Source organism: Symsagittifera roscoffensis, chromosome 4 (assembly GCF_963678635.1).
Source record: "Symsagittifera roscoffensis chromosome 4, txSymRosc1.1, whole genome shotgun sequence".
In the NCBI taxonomy this organism is placed as follows: domain Eukaryota; kingdom Metazoa; phylum Xenacoelomorpha; order Acoela; family Convolutidae; genus Symsagittifera; species Symsagittifera roscoffensis.
The window spans coordinates 41,708,025-41,734,421 of NC_087065.1; the positions used below are offsets into that span (position 1 = coordinate 41,708,025).

Genomic DNA, 26,397 nt, shown 5'->3' on the forward strand with positions numbered 1-26,397 from the left:
TCCAAAAAGGGATGAGGGTTTGAAAATTGCCCCTATGGAACAAATCACGTGCGATATTTCTTTTGTTATTAACGCAAAAGCCGCAATTTAATCCGGCTCAGTGATTTTTCAAATGGAATGGCAGCTGTTAGGCAAGATAGTCGTTCTAATTAATAGGCTAATATCTGCTAAATATAACTTAGTTATTCAAATAACCTGTAAAAAAAAATGAGTGACAATGCTTACTTTCGGCTAAACATGTGCTTCGGAGTTTACACACAGAATAGACGCACCACTTCGATAAAAATCAAACAGCATTGTAAAATAGCCAAAAAATATCAGACGAAAACCACCAAATCAAAAAAACATTGAGAAACGAACTATATCTATCAAACTTTTCAAATTTCAGTCTCAAATGGTCTTGACAGAACTTCATTTGAGAACAATAATATTCCAAGAAAAACATTTGGATGTCAATTTGGCAACAGAACAAAACTTTCCGAAGCTGTAGCAAAGCCAAAAAAACTTCAGCAGACCGTTTAGCCGAAAAAAATGGTTTTGGAACTGAGTCAAAACTGAGCTTCGCACCACTTGCGATAAAAAAAACAAGAAAAAAATTCAAAAAAAGTTCAAAAACGCAAAAAACTAGATCTATCAAAATGAATAAGGCTAATTTTGAAACAAAAACACGCCAAACCACTCGAATGTGAAATAAGCATCGGAAAAATTTCTGCCCAGCGATTAAAAAAAAGCAGAAAATACTATGTCAGATATCCTTCAAGCCGAAAGAAAATCAATACGACTTAACACTTATGAAAAGCTAAGTCCACTCGCCCTCAAAATACACAAACATTCAAAAGACTTTATTTGCTCGTCAATTGAAACAACATGAGGTCATTAAGCCGATACAAAATAAACCCAAACCTATTAAGTCAAAAACAGCAAAATAAAGAAAAAGCAAGAAAAAAAATTTAAAACTAATAAGAAGTTATCCACAGTCCCCCTCACCCTCATAACAAAGACAAACACATTAAAAAAATTTCGCACGTCGGAAGACGCAATAAGACCAAAAAGCCGATATAATACACGCCGAAAGCTATCAAACAAAAAAAAAGGAAAACAAACCCGAAAAATGTTGTCAGTATAATTTCTATTAAGATTTTAAGCATTTTTTGCGATCCAGATGTGCGCATAAAAAATAAGTGTCCGGCGAAAATATTCAAAATTAGGTCATAAAGCCTATAAAAAATAGGCCAAAATCATTTAAGCCGAAAAAAAAGAAGACAATATACGAAGTCATGGTTAGTAAAATTTTAAAAAGCAGCTAGAAATCAGAAGACTAAAAGCAACTAATTTAAAAAACCTTGCAAAAAATTTTAAAATATGGCAACTAAGCCGGCAAAACATAAGAAGACAAAAACACGCCGAATACTTTTTTTAATGGATTATTTCGTTGCCTCCAGACCAAGTGTGCCGGAGACGCAAAGAAAATTAAATTCATTATGAACTGAACCTAAATTCACCATTTCTAATTTTGACCATTCTGTGAACAAAGTTATTTATAGGAAAAAGTCTAGTACCGGCTTGTAAAACCCTTGCTTATCGCAAGGCTAACTAAACAAGACTTGAACATAGCCAACAGTCAGTTAGAAAAGAGTCAATGACCGCAAGGAAATAGAAAAAACTGCCATGTTTTTTTAAAGTTCAACTTTCGATTTTCAAAGAAAAAATATATATAGACTTGAAGCTCTTTGAATTTCTAGAACATGGTATGATTGGCCCTTTTTTGATAGAATAAACCCAAATTGAGAACAGAAAACTAAATTCCACTTTCGAAACTAGAAATCGATCAAGCTTTTTGTGACCTTCACACTTTTGCTGGTGAATAGTGGATTTTGCCTTCCTTTTAACAAAGGAAATGAACTGAACTTAAAAAGTAATCAAAGAAGTCAAACCGCGAAAAATAAAAATTAAGCCTGAGCAAATCACGACTCTTCCTAACAAAAATACGAAAAAAAAATCACCACTTATATAAGAGTCTGAACTACGTTCCTAGACTCTTCACCACGCTCAAAAAACTTTTAAAGCCCACCGCAGAAGTTTTTAAAACTTTTTCGATGATCACACGACGTAGCATGAGATGACTAAGTAATTACTTTAACTTGAAAAAAAATATGACTTTTTGATAATAACTCAATTTGAAGAAACTGGATCAATAGGTAAAGTTTCTTTTCACCTGACAAAACTGAAAATTGAAACTCATTTTCGAAATTTTAAAACAATCACGTTTTTTTTCGAACCTTTATCCTTTTTCAGTTAAATGGTTGTTTACCTACCTTTTAGCAAAGAAAACGAACTGAAATTTAACACAATTCATTTGCGATACAACACAAACATGAAAAAGATCACTCGAAAAAAAAATTTAAATGTTGAAAAAAACTAGGTGAATCAAAACTTTTGTTAATATCGATAAAAAACAACTATAGGCCCAGCTAAAGCTGGAGGTAGGTGTTTGATATTTAATGAATTTATTCATTTTTAATGGATTATTTCGTTGCCTCCAGACCAAGTGTGCCGGAGACGCATAGAAAATTAAATTCATTATGAACTGAACCTAAATTCACAATTTCTAATTTTGACCATTCTGTGAACAAAGTTATTTATGGGAAGAAGTCTAGTACCCGTTTGTAATACCCTTGCTTATCGCAAGACTAACTAAACAAAACTTGAACATAGCCAACAGTCAGTTAGAAAAGAGTCAATGACCGCAAGGAAACAGAAAAAACTGCCTTGTTTTTTTTTAAAGTTCAACTTTCGAAATTCAAAGAAAAAATATATAGACTTGAAGCTCTTTGAATTTCTAGAACATGGTTTGATTGGCCCTTTTTTGATAGAATAAACCCACATTGAGAACAGAAAACTAAATTCCACTTTCGAAACTAGAAATCGATCAAGTTTTTTGTGACCTTCACACTTTAGCTGGTGGGTAGTGGATTTTGCCTTCCTTTTAACAAAGGAAATGAACTGAACTTAAAAAAAAATCAAAGAGGTCAAACCGCGAAAAGATAAAAATTGAGCCTGAGCAAATCAAGACTTTTCCTAACAAAAATACGAAAAAAATATCACCACTGATATAAGAGTCTGAACTACGTTACTAGACTCTTCACCACGCTCAAAAAAAATTCAAAGCCCACCGCAGAAAACTTTTCAAAAAACTTTTTCAATGATCACACGACGTAGCATGAGATGACTAAGCCATTACTTTAACTTGAAAAAAAAAACATGATGAGACTTTTTGATAATAACTCAATTTGAAGAAACTGGATCAATAGGTGAAGTTTCTTTTCATCTGACAAAACTGAAACTCATTTTCGAAATTATCAGCCAATCACGTTTTTTTTGAATTCTTATCCTTTTTCAGTTAAATAGTTGTTTGCCTACCTTTTAGCAAAGAAAACGAACTGAATTTTAACACAATTCATTTGCGATACAACACAAACATGAAAATGATCACTCGAAAAAAAAATTAAATGTTGAAAAAAACTAGGTGAATCAAAACTTTTGTAAATATCGATAAAAAACAACTATAGGTCCAGCAAAAGCTGGAGGTAGGTGTTTGATATTTAATGAATTTATCCATTTTTAATGGATTATTTCGTTGCCTCCAGACCAAGTGTGCCGTAGACGCATAGAAAATTAAATTCATTATGAACTGAACCTAAATTCACAATATCTAATTTTGACCATTATGTGAACAAAGTTATTTATGGGAAGAAGTCTAGTACCCGTTTGTAATACCCTTGCTTATCGCAAGACTAACTAAACAAAAGTTGAACATAGCCAACAGTCAGTTAGAAAAGAGTCAATCACAGCAAGGAAACAGAAAAAACTGCCTTGTTTTTTTTTAAAGTTCAACTTTCGAAATTCAAAGAAAAAATATATAGGCTTGAAGCTCTTTGAATTTCTAGAACATGGTTTGATTGGCCCTTTTTTGATAGAATAAACCCACATTGAGAACAAAAAACAAAATTCCACTTTCGAAACTAGAAATCGATCAAGTTTTTTGTGACCTTCACACTTTAGCTGGTGGGTAGTGGATTTTGTCTTCCTTTTAACAAAGGAAATGAACTGAACTTAAAAAGTAATCAAAGAAGTCAAACCGCGAAAAATAAAAATTAAGCCTGAGCAAATCACGACTCTTCCTAACAAAAATACGAAAAAAAAATCACCACTTATATAAGAGTCTGAACTACGTTCCTAGACTCTTCACCACGCTCAAAAAACTTTTAAAGCCCACCGCAGAAGTTTTTAAAACTTTTTCAATGATCACACGACGTAGCATGAGATGACTAAGTCATTACTTTAACTTGAAAAAAAATGTGACTTTTTGATAATAACTCAATTTGAAGAAACTGGATCAATAGGTAAAGTTTCTTTTCACCTGACAAAACTGAAAATTGAAACTCATTTTCAAAATTTTTAAACAATCACGTTTTTTTTCGAACCTTTATCCTTTTTCAGTTAAATGGTTGTTTACCTACCTTTTAGCAAAGAAAACGAACTGAAATTTAACACAATTCATTTGCGATACAACACAAACATGAAAAAGATCACTCGAAAAAAAAATTTAAATGTTGAAAAAAAACTAGGTGAATCAAAACTTTTGTAAATATCGATAAAAAACAACTATAGGCCCAGCTAAAGCTGGAGGTAGGTGTTTGATATTTAATGAATTTATCCATTTTTAATGGATTATTTCGTTGCCTCCAGACCAAGTGTGCCGTAGACGCATAGAAAATTAAATTCATTATGAACTGAACCTAAATTCACAATATCTAATTTTGACCATTATGTGAACAAAGTTATTTATGGGAAGAAGTCTAGTACCCGTTTGTAATACCCTTGCTTATCGCAAGACTAACTAAACAAAAGTTGAACATAGCCAACAGTCAGTTAGAAAAGAGTCAATCACAGCAAGGAAACAGAAAAAACTGCCTTGTTTTTTTTTTAAAGTTCAACTTTCGAAATTCAAAGAAAAAATATATAGGCTTGAAGCTCTTTGAATTTCTAGAACATGGTTTGATTGGCCCTTTTTTGATAGAATAAACCCACATTGAGAACAAAAAACAAAATTCCACTTTCGAAACTAGAAATCGATCAAGTTTTTGTGACCTTCACACTTTAGCTGGTGGGTAGTGGATTTTGTCTTCCTTTTAACAAAGGAAATGAACTGAACTTAAAAAGTAATCAAAGAAGTCAAACCGCGAAAAATAAAAATTAAGCCTGAGCAAATCACGACTCTTCCTAACAAAAATACGAAAAAAAAATCACCACTTATATAAGAGTCTGAACTACGTTCCTAGACTCTTCACCACGCTCAAAAAACTTTTAAAGCCCACCGCAGAAGTTTTTAAAACTTTTTCAATGATCACACGACGTAGCATGAGATGACTAAGTCATTACTTTAACTTGAAAAAAAATGTGACTTTTTGATAATAACTCAATTTGAAGAAACTGGATCAATAGGTAAAGTTTCTTTTCACCTGACAAAACTGAAAATTGAAACTCTTTTCCAAAAATTTTAAACAATCACGTTTTTTTTCGAACCTTTATCCTTTTTCAGTTAAATGGTTGTTTACCTACCTTTTAGCAAAGAAAACGAACTGAAATTTAACACAATTCATTTGCGATACAACACAAACATGAAAAAGATCACTCGAAAAAAAAAATTTAAATGTTGAAAAAAAACTAGGTGAATCAAAACTTTTGTAAATATCGATAAAAAACAACTATAGGCCCAGCTAAAGCTGGAGGTAGGTGTTTGATATTTAATGAATTTATTCATTTTTAATGGATTATTTCGTTGCCTCCAGACCAAGTGTGCCGGAGACGCATAGAAAATTAAATTCATTATGAACTGAACCTAAATTCACAATTTCTAATTTTGACCATTCTGTGAACAAAGTTATTTATGGGAAGAAGTCTAGTACCCGTTTGTAATACCCTTGCTTATCGCAAGACTAACTAAACAAAACTTGAACATAGCCAACAGTCAGTTAGAAAAGAGTCAATGACCGCAAGGAAACAGAAAAAACTGCCTTGTTTTTTTTTAAAGTTGAACTTTCGAAATTCAAAGAAAAAATATATAGACTTGAAGCTCTTTGAATTTCTAGAACATGGTTTGATTGGCCCTTTTTTGATAGAATAAACCCACATTGAGAACAGAAAACTAAATTCCACTTTCGAAACTAGAAATCGATCAAGTTTTTTGTGACCTTCACACTTTAGCTGGTGGGTAGTGGATTTTGTCTTCCTTTTAACAAAGGAAATGAAATGAACTTAAAAAGTAATCAAAGAGGTCAAACCGCGAAAAGATAAAATTGAGCCTGAGCAAATCAAGACTTTTCCTAACAAAAATACGGAAAAAATATCACCACTGATATAAGAGTCTGAACTACGTTCCTAGACTCTTCACCACGCTCAAAAAAAATTCAAAGCCCACCGCAGAAAACTTTTAAAAACTTTTTCAATGATCACACGACGTAGCATGAGATGACTAAGCCATTACTTTAACTTGAAAAAAAAAACCTGATGTGACTTTTTGATAATAACTCAATTTGAAGAAACTGGATCAATAGGTAAAGTTTCTTTTCACCTGGCAAAATTGTAACTCATTTTCGAAATTATCAGTCAATCACGTTTTTTTTGAATTCTTATCCTTTTTCAGTTAAATAGTTGTTTGCCTACCTTTTAGCAAAGAAAACGAACTGAATTTTAACACAATTCAATTGCGATACAACACAAACATGAAAAAGATCACTCGAAAAAAAAAATTTTAATGTTGAAAAAAACTAGGTGAATCAAAACTTTTGTAAATATCGATAAAAAACAACTATAGGCCCGGCTAAAGCTGGAGGTAGGTGTTTGATATTTAATGAATTTATTCATTTTTAATGGATTATTTCGTTGCCTCCAGACCAAGTGTGCCGGAGACGCATAGAAAATTAAATTCATTATGAACTGAACCTAAATTCACAATTTCTAATTTTGACCATACTGTGAACAAAGTTATTTATGGGAAGAAGTCTAGTACCCATTTGTAATACCCTTGCTTATCGCAAGACTAACTAAACAAAACTTGAACATAGCCAACAGTCAGTTAGAAAAGAGTCAATGACACAAAGGAAACAGAAAAAACTGCCTTGTTTTTTTTCAAAGTTCAACTTTCGAAATTCAAAGAAAAAATATATAGACTTGAAGCTCTTTGAATTTCTAGAACATGGTTTGATTGGCCCTTTTTTGATAGGTTAAACCCACATTGACAACAGAAAACTAAATTCCACTTTCGAAACAAGAAATCGATCAAGTTTTTTGTGATCTTCACACTTTAGCTGGTGGGTAGTGGATTTTGCCTTCCTTTTAACAAAGGAAATGAACTGAACTTAAAAAGTAATCAAAGAGGTCAAACCGCGAAAAAATAAAAATTGAGCCTGAGCAAATCAAGACTTTTCCTAACAAAAATACGAAAAAAATAGAAAATATCACCACTGATATAAGAGTCTGAACTACGTTCCTAGACTCTTCACCACGCTCAAAAAAAATTCAAAGCCCACTGCAGAAAACTTTTAAAAACTTTTTCAATGATCACACGACGTAGCATGAGATGACTAAGCCATTACTTTAACTTGAAAAATAAACATGATGTGATTTTTTGATAATAACTCAATTTGAAGAAACTGGATCAATAGGTAAAGTTTCTTTTCACTTGACAAAACTGAAACTCATTTTCGAAATTATCAGTCAATCACGTTTTTTTTGAATTCCTATCCTTTTTCAGTTAAATAGTTGTTTGCCTACCTTTTAGCAAAGAAAACGAACTGAATTTAAACACAATTCATTTGCGATACAACACAAACATGAAGAAGATCACTCGAAAATAAAATTTATATGTTGAAAAAAACTAGGTTAATCAAAACTTTTGTAAATATCGATAAAAAACAACTATAGGCCCAGCTAAAGCTGGAGGTAGGTGTTTGATAATTAATGAATTTATTCATTTTTAATGGATTATTTCGTTGCCTCCAGACCAAGTGTGCCGGAGACGCATAGAAAATTAAATTCATTATGAACTGAACCTAAATTCACAATTTCTAATTTTGACCATTCTGTGAACAAAGTTCTTTATCGGAAGAAGTCTAGTACCCGTTTGTAATACCCTTGCTTATCGCAAGACTAAATAAACAAAAATTGAACATAGCCAACAGTCAGTTAGAAAAGAGTCAATGACCGCAAGGAAACAGAAAAAAATGCCTTGTTTTTTTTTAAAGTTCAACTTTCGAAATTCAAAGAAAAAATATATAGGCTTGAAGCTCTTTGAATTTCTAGAACATGGTTTCATTGGCCCTTTTTTGATAGAATAAACCCACATTGAGAACAAAAAACAAAATTCCACTTTTGAAACTAGAAATCGATCAAGTTTTTTGTGACCTTCACACTTTAGCTGGTGGGTAGTGGATTTTGTCTTCCTTTTAACAAAGGAAATGAACTGAACTTAAAAAGTAATCAAAGAGGTCAAACCGCGAAAAGATAAAATTGAGCCTGAGCAAATCAAGACTTTTCCTAACAAAAATACGAAAAAAATATCACCACTGATATAAGAGTCTGAACTACGTTCCTAGACTCTTCACCACGCTCAAAAAAAATTCAAAGCCCACCGCAGAAAACTTTTAAAAACTTTTCAATGATCACACGACGTAGCATGAGATGACTAAGCCATTACTTTAACTTGAAAAAAAACCTGATGTGACTTTTTGATAATAACTCAATTTGAAGAAACTGGATCAATAGGTAAAGTTTCTTTTCACCTGGCAAAATTGTAACTCATTTTCGAAATTATCAGTCAATCACGTTTTTTTTTGAATTCTTATCCTTTTTCAGTTAAATAGTTGTTTGCCTACCTTTTAGCAAAGAAAACGAACTGAATTTTAACACAATTCATTTGCGATACAACACAAACATGAAAAAGGTCACTCGAAAAAAAAAATTTTAATGTTGAAAAAAACTAGGTGAATCAAAACTTTTGTAAATATCGATAAAAAACAACTATAGGCCCAGCTAAAGCTGGAGGTAGGTGTTTGATATTTAATAAATTTATTCATTTTTAATGGATTATTTCGTTGCCTCCAGACCAAGTGTGCCGGAGACGCATAGAAAATTAAATTCATTATGAACTGAACCTAAATTCACAATTTCTAATTTTGACCATTCTGTGAACCAAGTTATTTATGGGAAGAAGTCTAGTACCCATTTGTAATACCCTTGCTTATCGCAAGACTAACTAAACAAAACTTGAACATAGCCAACAGTCAGTTAGAAAAGAGTCAATGACACAAAGGAAACAGAAAAAACTGCCTTGTTTTTTTTAAAGTTCAACTTTCGAAATTCAAAGAAAAAATATATAGACTTGAAGCTCTTTGAATTTCTAGAACATGGTTTGATTGGCCCTTTTTTGATAGAATAAACCCACATTGAGAACAGAAAACTAAATTCCACTTTCGAAACAAGAAATCGATCAAGTTTTTTGTGATCTTCACACTTTAGCTGGTGGGTAGTGGATTTTGCCTTCCTTTTAACAAAAGAAATGAACTGCACTTAAAAAGTAATCAAAGAGGTCAAACCGCGAAAAAATAAAAATTGAGCCTGAGCAAATCAAGACTTTTCCTAACAAAAATACGAAAAAAATAGAAAATATCACCACTCATATAAGAGTCTGAACTACGTTCCTAGACTCTTCACCACGCTCAAAAAAAATTCAAAGCCACTGCAGAAAACTTTTAAAAACTTCTTCAATGATCACACGACGTAGCATGAGATGACTAAGCCATTACTTTAACTTGAAAAATAAACATGATGTGATTTTTTGATAATAACTCAATTTGAAGAAACTGGATCAATAGGTAAAGTTTCTTTTCACTTGACAAAACTGAAACTCATTTTCGAAATTATCAGTCAATCACGTTTTTTTTGAATTCTTATCCTTTTTCAGTTAAATAGTTGTTTGCCTACCTTTTAGCAAAGAAAACGAACTGAATTTTAACACAATTCATTTGCGATACAACACAAACATGAAAAAGATCACTCGAAAATAAAATTTATATGTTGAAAAAAACTAGGTTAATCAAAACTTTTGTAAATATCGATAAAGCTGGAGGTAGGTGTTTGATATTTAATGAATTTATTCATTTTTAATGGATTATTTCGTTGCCTCCAGACCAAGTGTGCCGGAGACGCATAGAAAATTAAATTCATTATGAACTGAACCTAAATTCACAATTTCTAATTTTGACCATTCTGTGAACAAAGTTCTTTATGGGAAGAAGTCTAGTACCCGTTTGTAATACCCTTGCTTATCGCAAGACTAACTAAACAAAACTTGAACATAGCCAACAGTCAGTTAGAAAAGAGTCAATGACCGCAAGGAAACAGAAAAAACTGCCTTGTTTTTTTTTAAAGTTCAACTTTCGAAATTCAAAGAAAAAATATATATAGACTTGAAGCTCTTTGAATTTCTAGAACATGGTTTGATTGGCCCTTTTTTGATAGAATAAACCCACATTGAGAACAGAAAACTAAATTCCACTTTTGAAACTAGAAATCGATCAAGTTTTTTGTGACCTTCACACTTTAGCTGGTGGGTAGTGGATTTTGCCTTCCTTTTAACAAAGGAAATGAACTGAACTTAAAAAGTAATCAAAGAGGTCAAACCGCGAAAAGATAAAAATTGAGCCTGAGCAAATCAAGACTTTTCCTAACAAAAATACGAAAAAAATATCACCACTGATATAAGAGTCTGAACTACGTTCCTACACTCTTCACCACGCTCAAAAAAAATTCAAAGCCCACCGCAGAAAACTTTTTCAATGATCACACGACGTAGCATGAGATGACTAAGCCATTACTTCAACTTGAAAAAAAACATGATGTGACTTTTTGATAATAACTCAATTTGAAGAAACTGGATCAATAGGTGAAGTTTCTTTTCACCTGACAAAACTGAAACTCATTTTCGAAATTATCAGTCAATCACGTTTTTTTTGAATTCTTATCCTTTTTCAGTTAAATAGTTGTTTGCCTACATTTTAGCAAAGAAAACGAACTGAATTTTAACACAATTCATTTGCGATACAACACAAACATGAAAAAGATCACTCGAAAAAAATTTAAATGTTGAAAAAAACTAGGTGAATCAAAACTTTTGTAAATATCGATGAAAAACAACTATAGGCCCAGCTAAAGCTGGAGGTAGGTGTTTGATATTTAATGAATTTATTCATTTTTAATGGATTATTTCGTTGCCTCCAGACCAAGTGTGCCGGAGACGCATAGAAAATTAAATTCATTATGAACTGAACCTAAATTCACAATTTCTAATTTTGACCATTCTGTGAACAAAGTTATTTATGGGAAGAAGTCTAGTACCCGTTTGTAATACCCTTGCTTATCGCAAGACTAACTAAACAAAACTTGAACATAGCCAACAGTCAGTTAGAAAAGAGTCAATGACCGCAAGGAAACAGAAAAAACTGCCTTGTTTTTTTTTAAAGTTCAACTTTCGAAATTCAAAGAAAAAATATATATAGACTTGAAGCTCTTTGAATTTCTAGAACATGGTTTGATTGGCCCTTTTTTGATAGAATAAACCCACATTGAGAACAGAAAACTAAATTCCACTTTCGAAACTAGAAATCGATCAAGTTTTTTGTGACCTTCACACTTTAGCTGGTGGGTAGTGGATTTTGCCTTCCTTTTAACAAAGGAAACGAACTGAACTTGAAAAGTAATCAAAGAGGTCAAACCGCGAAAAGATAAAAATTGAGCCTGAGCAAATCAAGACTTTTCCTAACAAAAATACGAAAAAAAAAATCACCACTGATATAAGAGTCTGAACTACGTTCCTACACTCTTCACCACGCTCAAAAAAAATTCAAAGCCCACCGCAGAAAACTTTTAAAAACTTTTTCAATGATCACACGACGTAGCATGAGATGACTAAGCCAGTACTTTAACTTGAAAAAAAAACATGATGTGACTTTTTGATAATAACTCAATTTGAAGAAACTGGATCAACTCATTTTCGAAATTATCAGTCAATCACGTTTTTTTTGAATTCTTATCCTTTTTCAGTTAAATAGTTGTTTGCCTACCTTTTAGCAAAGAAAACGAACTGAATTTTAACACAATTCATTTGCGATACAACACAAACATGAAAAAGATCACTCGAAAATAAAATTTATATGTTGAAAAAAACTAGGTTAATCAAAACTTTTGTAAATATCGATAAAAAACAACTATAGGCCCAGCTAAAGCTGGAGGTAGGTGTTTGATATTTAATGAATTTATTCATTTTTAATGGATTATTTCGTTGCCTCCAGACCAAGTGTGCCGGAGACGCATAGAAAATTAAATTCATTATGAACTGAACCTAAATTCACAATTTCTAATTTTGACCATTCTGTGAACAAAGTTCTTTATGGGAAGAAGTCTAGTACCCGTTTGTAATACCCTTGCTTATCGCAAGACTAACTAAACAAAACTTGAACATAGCCAACAGTCAGTTAGAAAAGAGTCAATGACCGCAAGGAAACAGAAAAAACTGCCTTGTTTTTTTTTAAAGTTCAACTTTCGAAATTCAAAGAAAAAATATATATAGACTTGAAGCTCTTTGAATTTCTAGAACATGGTTTGGTTGGCCCTTTTTTGATAGAATAAACCCACATTGAGAACAGAAAACTAAATTCCACTTTTGAAACTAGAAATCGATCAAGTTTTTTGTGACCTTCACACTCTAGCTGGTGGGTAGTGGATTTTGCCTTCCTTTTAACAAAGGAAATGAACTGAACTTAAAAAGTAATCAAAGAGGTCAAACCGCGAAAAGATAAAAATTGAGCCTGAGCAAATCAAGACTTTTCCTAACAAAAATACGAAAAAAATATCACCACTGATATAAGAGTCTGAACTACGTTCCTACACTCTTCACCACGCTCAAAAAAAATTCAAAGCCCACCGCAGAAAACTTTTTCAATGATCACACGACGTAGCATGAGATGACTAAGCCATTACTTCAACTTGAAAAAAAAACATGATGTGACTTTTTGATAATAACTCAATTTGAAGAAACTGGATCAATAGGTGAAGTTTCTTTTCACCTGACAAAACTGAAACTCATTTTCGAAATTATCAGTCAATCACGTTTTTTTTGAATTCTTATCCTTTTTCAGTTAAATAGTTGTTTGCCTACATTTTAGCAAAGAAAACGAACTGAATTTTAACACAATTCATTTGCGATACAACACAAACATGAAAAAGATCACTCGAAAAAAATTTAAATGTTGAAAAAAACTAGGTGAATCAAAACTTTTGTAAATATCGATAAAAAACAACTATAGGCCCAGCTAAAGCTGGAGGTAGGTGTTTGATATTTAATGAATTTATTCATTTTTAATGGATTATTTCGTTGCCTCCAGACCAAGTGTGCCGGAGACGCATAGAAAATTAAATTCATTATGAACTGAACCTAAATTCACAATTTCTAATTTTGACCATTCTGTGAACAAAGTTATTTATGGGAAGAAGTCTAGTACCCGTTTGTAATACCCTTGCTTATCGCAAGACTAACTAAACAAAACTTGAACATAGCCAACAGTCAGTTAGAAAAGAGTCAATGACCGCAAGGAAACAGAAAAACCTGCCTTGTTTTTTTTTAAAGTTAAACTTTCGAAATTCAAAGAAAAAATATATATAGACTTGAAGCTCTTTGAATTTCTAGAACATGGTTTGATTGGCCCTTTTTTGATAGAATAAACCCACATTGAGAACAGAAAACTAAATTCCACTTTCGAAACTAGAAATCGATCAAGTTTTTTGTGACCTTCACACTTTAGCTGGTGGGTAGTGGATTTTGCCTTCCTTTTAACAAAGGAAACGAACTGAACTTGAAAAGTAATCAAAGAGGTCAAACCGCGAAAAGATAAAAATTGAGCCTGAGCAAATCAAGACTTTTCCTAACAAAAATACGAAAAAAAAATCACCACTGATATAAGAGTCTGAACTACGTTCCTACACTCTTCACCACGCTCAAAAAAAATTCAAAGCCCACCGCAGAAAACTTTTAAAAACTTTTTCAATGATCACACGACGTAGCATGAGATGACTAAGCCAGTACTTTAACTTGAAAAAAAAACATGATGTGACTTTTTGATAATAACTCAATTTGAAGAAACTGGATCAACTCATTTTCGAAATTATCAGTCAATCACGTTTTTTTTGAATTCTTATCCTTTTTCAGTTAAATAGTTGTTTGCCTACCTTTTAGCAAAGAAAACGAATTGAATTTTAACGCAGTTCATTTGCGATACAACACAAACATAAAAAAGATCACTCAAAAAAAATTGAAAGGTTGAAAAAAACTAGGTGAATCAAAACTTTCGTAAGTCTCGATAAAAACAACTATGGGCCCGGGGGTAGTTGTTTGATATTTAATGAATTTACTATGCTGGTGCGGCAAGAAAACTATGATTTCAAAATTTGGACTTTGCCCAAAACCTAAGTTGTTTCTCGACTAAAATAAATAAGAGTAAACAATTTTGAGTTAATCAATTTTTCCCAAGGAGTAAACACTTCTCTTACAAAAAAAATAATGAGTCGCCGCTTCTGCGGGAACCATTATCGCAACCGGTTTTTTTCATTAAAAAATTTTTCCATCTGAGATTTGTCGTGTAAATTTTAAGAAAATTCAAGTTCTAGAAAATGGTTGAGATCTCTAAAAACGGTCAAAAGACATTCAAAAATCCAAAACTTTGCTCTGCAAAAAGCAGTTTGTGGCCGTTCAAAGACTATTTCCAAAACTGAGCTACTCGATTGAATATCACCTGAGAATTGGCACGGTAGTTTTGCGTAAAGTCAAAAAGTTTTCAAAAACCTGTCAAAGTTTCAAAGCTTCGACTTGCTTGAAGACTCTACCATTTCTTTCAACCAAGCTTGGCATAGACAGTTATAAAAAAGGGCTTTCAACGCCTGTTGTTTCGATTAAACCTATGATATTAGATTTGGCAGGATAGTTAGCGAGAAAAGTCCAAAAAACGGTCACTAAATCAAAAAAATTTCCGAGAATCATAGCTTTTTTAAGAAAAAGCAGGGCGTAGCCGCTTATGCAGAAAGGATTCACCCAACCTGTAAATTCGATTGAACCTAAAATCTCAGGAAAAGTCAAAAACTTTTTTAAAAAAATAGCCAAAAAATAAGCCATAACCAAAAAATAGGCCGAAATAATTTGGGCCGAAGAATCTTTTTTAGCAAAACAAAAAAAAATAAGGAAATACAAAATCAAGAAAGTAAAAGTACAAATTGCAGGAATTAAAATCAAACACTAATAGCAACACGAGAAGAAAATATAAAGAAAACGATTCCGCGCAGCAAAAAAAAACGATTCCAAGATGCGACAACTAAGCCGACAACATAAGCAGACAAATAATTGGCTGACATTTTTATTTGAAAAAGAATATTTAGTTTGAAAAAAAACAGGTCCTCGTCAGATTCACACCTAGGACCTCTGCCGACCGAGGCATATTGTTACTTCCCGGCTAAGTCGACCAGGAACGCATAGAAGTTTGAATTCATTATGAACCAAGATACAGGTGATTCAAGTGATTCTGTTAAACAAGTTATGAACTCGAAAAAAAGTCTATAATCCAGTTTGATAATGCTTGCTAAAAGCAAGCGTAATAAGAAAAATTGTAGGTCAAACCGCGAATAATCAAATTTGGGAGTGAACAATTCAAAACTTTTTTTCAAAAATCTATAAAGCTCTATAAAGTACAATAAGAAACAGTTGAAATAAGCCTCGAATGAATAAAATTCAGCTACGTCTCGGACTCCATCTGTGACCTACAGATTATGAGTCTCACACACTTACTACTCAGCCAGCGACGCTAAATAGATTACAAACACTGGCCACAAATAAAGCAGAGAACAGATCGTTCCAATGCTACAGATCATAATTATAGCTAAATTTCCACCAAATAAGTGAACCCTTTTAATGAACACTTATATTTGCTAGGTAGGTTAGAAAAAAGCATACTTATATACTACGCTTCGCAAGATGGATAGTGTAATAAACAGGCAAATTTACGACCAAATCAAAAGAAATTTCAATCTGAATTATTCGGACAAGCATTAAAGATGTACAACACAAGATGCCAAAAATGCTACTACTGATTACCATTTCGGCCATTCTGTGAAAAAAATTGGCCCACAGGAAAGACTAGGACCCAGTTTCAAATCACTCGCTTATCGCAATAGTAAAAACAGCTAGCAGACAATTGTAAATGTGTCAATGAATGCAAGGAAACTGAAACATATGACCAACGGAAAACGATGGCCTAAAAAACTATTTGAATTTTAAAAGCAATTTAACATTGACACTTTTTTGATAAAATTAATCCAAAATGAGAAAATTGGGCCAATATGTAACTGTTTGATTCCGCTGGGAATTCTCAGTCCAGTTTTTGAAACTCGAAGTTTTCCGTGACTTTACACTTTTGTAGTTCAACAGTCGAGTTTGCCTTCTTTCTATAGAGGCGAAGCTGCACTTCGCAAACATTAGCGAGAAAACTACAAAAACGCAGCTCTATAAAGTAAAGTACGAAAAAGTAGAAGTAAACTTTTGCTACGCTTCGGATTCGAACCAGCGACCTTGAGGTTTAGAGGATCACTTCCTTCCCGCTCAGCCACTGGCGCTTAACGAGCGGCAAACATTAGCCACAAATAAAGCATAGACACATAAAATGAAACATCCAATGCTACAGATCGTGATTATAGCAAACAGGCCACCATAGGAGCACGTTTATGAGCGAAATAGACTGGAAAAATGTAGGTTCATGCTAATACACTACGCTCGCTAGTTTGAACAAAGGAAACGAATTGAACTTTGAAATAAATCAAAAGTCAAACAGCGAACAACCCAAAATTGAGCGTGAACAAACTTCAAAAAATTTTCCAAGAACTTGGTAGTCTCAAGAATGGGTGTTACCATCAAGCCAAATGAGCAGAACGATTCGCTTATTTTAAATTTATAATGAAGCAAGTTCAGCATGTTTACTATTTTCCCATGTGAACACATTTGTTTATGAGGAAACAGCCTAATGCCCCAAAAACTCAATATCAACGGCCTGCAAAAAACTAGCTTCTTTTCTGCTCACCTGTGGATTAGATACAACAGCCTTTTCTCCAACAGAGTCTATTCTTGCTTTGTCCTCCTGCTCGGTGACTGTGCTGCCATTCTGCGCAAAGCACACCACTTCGGCGTTTTCCACCTGAAAAAAAAGAACATCAGATTTTCTTCCCAATGAGCTCATCGATTTTTAACAATTTCATTGACTTACATTACAAATACAACTAGATTCAGGAGTAGCTGACTGCAGCGCAAGTAGCACAGAATGTTCCGACCACATTCATGAACACCAAAAAAAAACATTTTTTTTCCGCAAAATTGAGCCGTTTTTGCTCTTGGCTTGAGAGGAAAAACTAAAGCTTTCAACTGAGTAAATTAATCACAGCCAACCTAGTTTTCTTCAAATTATGAACAAAATAAATAAACAAGAAAAAACAAGGATAGCTGGTTACTGTGCAAATAGCACAGAATGTTCCGACCATAGTCTTAACAGAAAACAATTTTTTTCAATATTAGTGTCGTTTTTTCTGAGTGGTGTAATACAAAGATCTGATCAAAAAAATTACGCACATTCGACAGTCAGAGTCAAATAGGCCAATCGGAAAATAACTTTTGTAGAAAAAGACAAAAGAAAAACGAAAAAAATCGTAAAAATTTGTATTAAGTTTCACAAAATTTTTCTCATATTTATGCAGAATTTTTAAAAATTATTGAAAACTTTGATGCCCGAAATGGCGCTTAAAACCCCAAAAACTAACTTTGCTCGAGTACAAATAAGTTTTCACGGATTAAATCAAGCTTAAATAAGGTATTGTTAGCCTGCACGATGACCTCAGTAGCTGGAAATTGGACCAAAAATCTAAAACTTCAAACCGATTTTTTCGACACAGAAAGAAAATTTTTATTGTCGTTCAAATCAAGGCTGAAAGGGCTTTAATATGATATATAATTCGATCTAATCCCATTATTATTTGTGGTACAAGATGTAGCGTGGAAAACAAAAAAAAACTAAAACACCCGAATTCAAAGTTCCTCCGAATTTTTTAAATGGTCGGAACAATAAGATATCGAAACTGTTAGGTTTTTTTCACCCGGAGACAGGGGCGGATTTAGCGGAAAGGGGGCAGATACACCCCAGGGATGCGACCCCTTTGGTACATTTTAGGATATCCAATCTTGGCGGACAACATCAAAATTTTTCTAAAGGCGCCACTATATAATGTTGAGGGGGGAGCGCGGCGCGTGCCGATAAGATCCAATTTTTTTGTCCACATTTTCCAAAAATTGCCTAAAAACGCCCTTTTTTGGCTTGTTTTTTTTAAAAAAACTCGCCTACGGCGCCGAAATTTCTTTAAATTGGGGTCTTTTTAGTGATTTGAGAGAGCTCAGAAAATGTATGTGGTCGACCTAAAAGAGGTAGCTTAAATTTTTTGAAAATCCTCAATAACCCCCCCTTCCCCTGAGATAAAGTTCCTTTCATCTTTCAGTGATCGGAACAATATTTATACTTGCTCCGATGACACATCATCCGCTTGTAATAGTATTTGCAATGACACAACGTCCGCTGGGCTGGTATTACAGTGTAACTAACCTGTGTCTCCGTTCCACTGAGTTGCGTCTCTCGAGTTTTGTTATCAGAACTGGGCACGGTGCTGTTATTTTCCAGAAGATAGAACATCTCAAACAATTGGATAAGTTTCTGGTCCATCCGCCTCAGGGCCTCTGTATCGGCTTCAATTCTGGACTTCAGTTGCGACTCGTTCTCGACTCCTAACTCTTCAGCTAGCTTGCAGTTTAGAAGCATTGCATCCGATTTTAGAAGATCCAGGTCCTAGAAAATTTCAGCCTAGAGCAACAAATAAAAAAAACAAGCTCTTCTGTAAAGAGTTCGGAATTTCACTATCAAAACTCAGAGACCAAGATGAATAGTTGCAGGTAAGCCTATCAAATCACAACCTGTTTGGTTCGGCGGATAACAACATCACATACGCTGGAGAAAATTATGGTCTAGGAGCACTTCTGCGGTTGCATCCCAGTTAAATGCCATCCATACAAAACTCTTCAAATTCACGAATGAATTAGATCACGCAATATTTTTTAGATCTCAAAAGAAAGAAAGCTAAGATCATCTGCTCTTTACGTTGTACATTTGAACCAATGCGTTTATACATCCCGTCCTCACAGTTTAGTTGACTTCCCTCTTGGTTACCTCTTTATTGGCAGCTGCTGACTTCTTTTGTCTAATGTTGGCAAATTTCTGAGCATAAAATGTATGTCTCTGAGTTTCTCTCTCAATTTGGGACAGCAGCTGAGCTCTGAAAAAGGCGAACATCATGTTAACAAATCAGCTTTGTCTAGCTAAAGATCAAACATTTCTTGCGTAAGAATATTAATTGATCGGATTGAAAAGTTTTGATTTCGAATATACGAAAATATAGTCAACATTATTTTTCAGAATATTCAAAAACCAAAAACTATTTTTAAAAAGTTATTATCCAAAAAAAACTAGGATAGACCGTTGCTGCGAAGATTAAGAAAAAAGAATTAGGAAAAAATGTATTTTTGCTCCATTTCGCCTGAATGTCCTTATTATTTTTTAATCCTTTAAAACTTTTTTCCGAATACTTTTGTATTAAAGCAAACTAGCTAAAAAAATTCAAGAGTGAGTGGTAATAAAGTTTTAATAGCGATCGATTTACTTAAAATCACCAGCGGATTTAGAGGGGGGACGCTTGAAATCACCAACGGTCTATCCTAGTTTTTTTTGCTGACCGACGCAGAAAATTTGGTCGAAATGGGGTCTTTATAGTGATTTGGTAGAGGCCAGAAAATCACATTGGCCGACCTATAAAAGCTCGAAAATTTCGAAAATCTACCCCCCCTCGAGAAAATACTAGATCCACCCCTGCTTAAAATAATGCAAAATGGGTGAATCATTTGAAAGCAACAAAACAGAATTTTGACAGCCAGATCAGACCTTGAGTAATCCACAGTGCCTCTCTTAAAAAGTTAACTGAAAAGTTTTGACTTACCTTTGCCAATCAAGTGAGTATATACGTTCCATCAGCTCCTGGCTACTCAATTGCGCATCATCACTTTGACAGCTCTTTTTAATCGCCATAGAAGTCTCAGTCCCCGAATTATTTTGCATGAAATCATTTTCAGCTCCCGCTGGAAAATTATTTTGAGCGGACATAACCTGGAAGTTGTTCCTGTTCAAGCTCTGGGTGGCATTCGAGGTCTTTCCAACTTGCTCGTTTTGCCTCAACATTGGCAGACTCCGGAACAACCTGCTAGTATCCTGACTTAATTTTCCACTCTCAAGCAGAGTCTTAATTTTGTTCTTACTCTGTTGTTCTGATCCATTTTTACTTTTCGCTGCATGCTGATCCAGACTGACTTTCACTTTTGTAGAACCATTTGACCCCATAGAAGACTTATTAGCACCAAGTTTGTCATCTGACAAAACTTTGCTATGCAGCTCTTCGTTGGATACCTCGTGTAGCTGACTCGGACCTTGAGCAGATACGTCATGATCCGTGAGAGGAATTCGCCTGGACACAGCTCCTTTTTGAATGTTGAATGATGTTTTTGAAACCTGAGCAGAAATGATGTTGTTCGCGCTGATTTGAAGAGGAGATGTAAGTTTAACATTGCCGGGCGATTGAGCGCAATTCAATAGGCTAAAACAAATAAATGCGTCATCACCCATTTTTTAGCATAAATTCTTTCAGTCCGATTAATTATCAAATCACGTTTGTTACACATATGCGTTACACATATACAACGCAGAGCATCGCGCCACTTGCGAACAAAAACTAAACAGGATCCTACTTGCAATTCTTCAAAAACGTTAAAACAAATTTGCAGTAGCTGCCACCGAAAAAGAAAGATATTTTCCCACTGCATAAACATCCAGAAACAATACATTAAAGACATGAAGACGAATATTGCTTCGCAACCTTGCGATACAAAAGTATAGGATTAAAACATAATTACGCTCAAAAACTAGCAAAGAGGACTTCGTTGTTACTGTTGAAAAAAAATTGTCTAAATTTAAAAGGCCAGTGTGGGGTTGATTTTAGCCAGAGTCTTATCGATCTCATGGGGCCATAATCTGATCTCAAGTGGTAACAAAGCCGAAAACGCCTCAGCAGAAACTTTTCTAGCCAAAAAAAGCAAAGAAAATTTTAACACATCAAGTTGATAAAATTACAACCATAAAACAAAATAAATTTTGAATAGAACGGGTATTTAAGATGCTAGCACGCTCAAAATAAGTATGTTTGACTATTTCTTACAGAGAGGACGAGGATAAGAAAAATATGAAGCTAGGTATTTCTTTTTAAGAAATTATTTTAAGACCGTCCATAAGACTAGATACAAGCTAAGGGCAAATTTTAGAATGAATTTTTGAGAAAACAAATCAGCCAAGCTAAAAAACCTCGATGCTAAAAAACCTCGATGCTAAAAAACCTTATAGCCTTTTCTTATACAATTATCTATATTTGCGAAATTTATATTTGGTGTCAGAAAAATTTGGGAGTATTCGCATACGCAAATCAGCTCCCCACGACCCTTTTTTTAATTGAACCTAAAATCTCAGATAGGGCAGGGCCGTTTTCGAGAATAATCAAAACTTTAAAAAAACGGTCGAAAAATCAAAAATTTGGGTTTTGCGAGGGCGAAAACTTTATGCGTGGCCGCTAATGCATGTGGAGCTGCCCATTACCCATTATCTCCATTGAACCCACAATATCAGATATGAGAGGTTAGTTTCGCGAAAACGATTCACAAAACGGCAGAAAATAATAACTTGACTACTCCGAGGGTCCGAAATTTATGTGTGAAAAAATTTATGCCATAGAAGCTCAAGAAGACACTTTTTCGAAACCGTTCTGTTCATTGAAAACAAAAACTCGTTCTATTCGTTTTCTGTTCTGTTCATTTTCGAAACCGTTCTGTTCATTGAAAACAAGATTATTTTTCGAGAAAACGAAAAAAAAAATCAAAAAAGGGGTCAAATATTCCCCCAGACTTTTGTGAAGGCCGTAGACAGAGGGGTCAAGCAAAAAAAAAGAAATTCTAGAGGATTATACAAGCACACAGGGGAGTAGGCGGTCTTTCAATTGATACCCTTTTTGAACATCAGTAGAAGTTTCTGAGAAAAACTAAAATTTTTCCAATACTTTTGGAAATATTTTTCCATAATAAAAAAAGTCAACAAACCGATTGGTAAACATACAACCATCAAAAAAGTGCGGAATGGGGTGTTTAAGTTATGTTTCCCTTGAAACGATCCAAAAATTAGGTCAAAAAGCCAATATAAGTAGGTCGAAATAATTTGGACCGAGGAATTCTTTTAACCGAAACAAAAAATTAACTAAGAAGGAAATACAAAGTCAGGACAAGTTAAACTACAAATTAGTAGAAAACCAACACTGAAAAAAAATTTTAAGAAAATGCGCACAGCGAAAAAAAATCCATTTCAAGATGTGACAATTTAGCCGACAACAGATAAGCAGACAAATAATCGGCCGACAATTTTATTTGAAATAATATTTCCCGTTTGAAAAAAAAACAGGTCCTGGTCAGATTCCAGTCCAGGACCTTTGCCGTCCCAGGCATAATTGTTACCTCCAGAATAAATTGGACGGTAAATTTTTAAAACTCAAACAAAAACACTAGAACGCTATGAATTATAAATTGCTGCTCTATGAGTCATTTTACACAGGTGAAGCGGCACACAGAGGACTACCAATGAGGACTCCGAATGAAATTTTTTGTTCCTTCCTGGGGTCCTTTTGCGCATTCAAAACTTTGGAACCGACGTTTTATTGATCTCAAAAAATAATTGGACATTTTTAGCAAGCACAATATTAGAAAAATATGCGGACAAAATTAAAGCCGACAGCCAATAACCTAAACATCAATCAAAATTTTTCTGCATATCATTTTGGAAAAAAAAACATTTACTGACAAAATAGTATCCACGACTGCCAGATAGTGATTGCAAATTTCGGAAACTAAACGGAGAGCTTAAACCAAAAACATAAAGCCGAAAAAGCATCAGCAAAAAGTAATACCGACATTTCATAACTATACATACAAGATCTATCAAAATGAATGAAGACAGTTTTGAAAAAAAAAACATGTCAAGACTATAGAAATCAAACTAAGCATTGGAAGAAATATTACCAAACGGTAACAAAGACGAAAATACCCGAGAAGAAACCCTTCATGCCCAAAAACTTCAAATAAACTAAGCTATTAAAAAAACATATGTCACCCTTCCCCTCAGAACACACACACACACAAACAATTCATATTTCATCGTTTGAGTTAGGTCACCAAACGATGCAATAGAGGGCCACTAAGTCGTTATAAACTAAGCCAAAAAACTTTTAAAAAAATGAATTCGAGTTGGTAAAATTACAAGCAACATAAAAAATCAAACTCCGATTAGGCTACATATTTAAAAAGCTAACATGCTCAAAAATTGTCTGTTGCAACAGAACGTTTCAGTAGCTGGATGACTTCATGGTCCAAGATTTGAGACCTATAAACAAAGTTATTTATGGGAAAAAACTGTAGCACGAACTGCAATACGCAAGGGTAATATAAAAGTTGACACTAAAACACGGACAAAGATTTGGCAGAAACATTGAGGACAACAAAAAAAGTTGAAAAAACTTTCACAATAGTTTCAGAACGCTCATTTCAAATACCACAATTGATCATTTGTGGCATAAAACCAAAAAAAAATCACAAAAAATTAACTGAAGCAAGCGGTCCAAATAGAAAATAACGCATTTTCAATGAAAAATAATTATTTGCTTAGCATTATTTGTTCGTTTGCAGTAGTAAATAACTTATGAAACTTATGTATATGTTTATGTACATGACAAAACGCACACCCAGATTTATTTGGTTTTCTAGCTTGTCTAGATTTTCTTCAGAACGACCATTTCAAATCATGCATAGATAGTGTAAATGGATTAACTCAAGGGCAGTGAGTAAAAGAATTCTGGTTCGTAGAAAAATTTCATCTGCTATGCATTCGATTATTTGGATTGCACTATCCATCTTCTGTAACACTAAGTTAAATATTTTTCAAAAGTTGCACCTGCATCTATGTTAACACCGAAAACTTGATGAATTCAAATATTTCACCTGGTATCTTCCAGCCGGCAGTTTGGTTTTCTTTGAAGTTCTTTTTTGATGGAGCAGAAAAAATCATGAACTGAGTTTTGTGTATATTTATAATTCATTGATTTGAATGAAAATATGAGATTACTCTGTTGAAAATGGCTTCAATGTTTTGTGTTGCGGATATCGGATTTGAATGGAAAATTAGCAGTGTTGTATCACCGGCATACTGTACAAGAGTAAATTACTTATCCAGAGTTTCTAGCATATCAATAACACAAAATTTAAACAGCAAAGATCCTAGTACAGTAGCCTCCGGGACACCATGAGCCAATCTGAATATGCGCCACTTACCATTAACAATTACTTGCTGATGTCTGTTTTCTAGAAAAGAATTTACAAGATCAGTGGCTGGTGGTTCAAAACCAAGATTTCTCAATTTTTGTCCCAAGTGAATCGAATGCTTTCGATAGATCTAAAAATTCCCCTGTTACTACATTATGCTTATCAGGCTGAAATCTGACTTTTTTCTGTTGTGTATAGAAGAGAACATTGGTCGAATAACCAAGTCTAAATCCGAGCAGTTTCGGATATTGTTATCAAACAACAATTAAAATATTTGAGCTGAAAACATTTTTGAAATAATTTGGAGACAGTCGGTGTAATAAAAACTGGACGGTAGTTGATTGGATTGGTTATAAAAGTCATTTTATCAAGCTATGTGGAAAATCAGCTTTCGAGATACATTCGTTTATTATCATTGTTAAAATATGGTTGATTATTGCACATTGTCTTTCAGGACCGCAACATTAACTTTACTGGGTCCTAAAGGCTTATAGATTAGAAGCAATAGTACTGCTCCAAACATTTCAGTGATAGTGACATCTGAAATGAAATTTTTCGGTATCAGTTCTCAGAGCAGTAAGTTTGGTGGACATTAAAAGTGGAGGATTTGTTTTTATAAACGCCTAAAGAGGTCAACTTCTTTACTAACCAATGTTCAAATTACCAAATGACTTCCGCAATTCATTTATCTGAATAGTTTGCTGCACTGTATTTCTCATGGTTTTGATGAAGCTCCCTTGCTTTTTGGGACTGCCAAGATTCTTAAAATGAAGTTTTTGTTTCTTGTATAAATACTTGAGATGATTGTTGTATCACTTCACGCACATTCATAGGTTTCATAATCTAAGCCAGTTTAAGAAGATCAATTTGCGAATCTCTTTTTCTTTTCTCTTTCAAGATTTAAAATATTTGAAACTGTTTGCTCTAGGTCGATAAGAAAGCATGAACTTTGGTTCAGGTTCTCACAAAAGCAAATTTTATTTTTTTTTCCAGTTCAATCTCATAATTCGAATTGGGACAGTTTTCTCTGTTCTTTTGACTTTACTAATACACATTTTTAGATATTCCGGGCTAGATGGTGCTTTTGCTACAAGAGTTTCCCCCCACAGAGATTTCGTTATAATAATGCTCTTATGTTGTCAACGTTTTATTTGCTAAGGACAAATTACATGGTTTATCAAATCGCTGAAAACTTTAGCTTCTGAATTGTTCAAGTAATTGATGTTCAAAACTCCTAGAAGGTTAATTCTCTGGCTTTCGAAGCTAACTACTCAATACCTTTCAATGTGTCTCCAATGAATCATTGTTTGAACTGCTTGTGTGGATTGTAAGCAAGAGCAATTTTCTGCCTTTTTGATATGATGGGACTAGATTCTACCCAGATGCCTTCAAAGAGGAAACTCAAAAATATATATATTGTTTATAATCCAAATCAAAATACATAAGACTTAAACATGATACTTGACCAACACCGAACTTTCTAAAAGTAACATAAATACGGCGGAATAAATCAGCCTATGCTAAGCTTATTTCCGCTCCCTTTGGAGGTAATAGGAGCAAAATTATTCGGTCAAACAAAATTGAGTTTTTGAAGTCGTTGAACGCACGCTAAAAAGTCTGGTTCGCGATTTGATAGAAATAATGATAAGAAAATTGCTCCGATAAATAAAGAATAGCAGTTGTGCTCTTTTTAATTT

General features: G+C 33.7%; 1 protein-coding gene across 1 annotated transcript in view; it reads right to left on the minus strand.

Annotated features, from left to right (window-relative positions):
- LOC134845246 (adenomatous polyposis coli homolog) overlaps nt 1–26,397 on the minus strand; it is a 320,464-nt gene that overhangs the window by 13,793 nt on the left and 280,274 nt on the right. The window contains exons 6-9 of the mRNA XM_063862172.1: nt 20,239–20,889; nt 19,416–19,521; nt 18,798–19,037; nt 17,235–17,348 (exon numbers count right to left, since the gene is read on the minus strand). Coding sequence (XP_063718242.1) covers nt 17,235–17,348; nt 18,798–19,037; nt 19,416–19,521; nt 20,239–20,889 — 1,111 coding nt within the window. The remainder of the gene's footprint in view (nt 1–17,234; nt 17,349–18,797; nt 19,038–19,415; nt 19,522–20,238; nt 20,890–26,397) is intronic.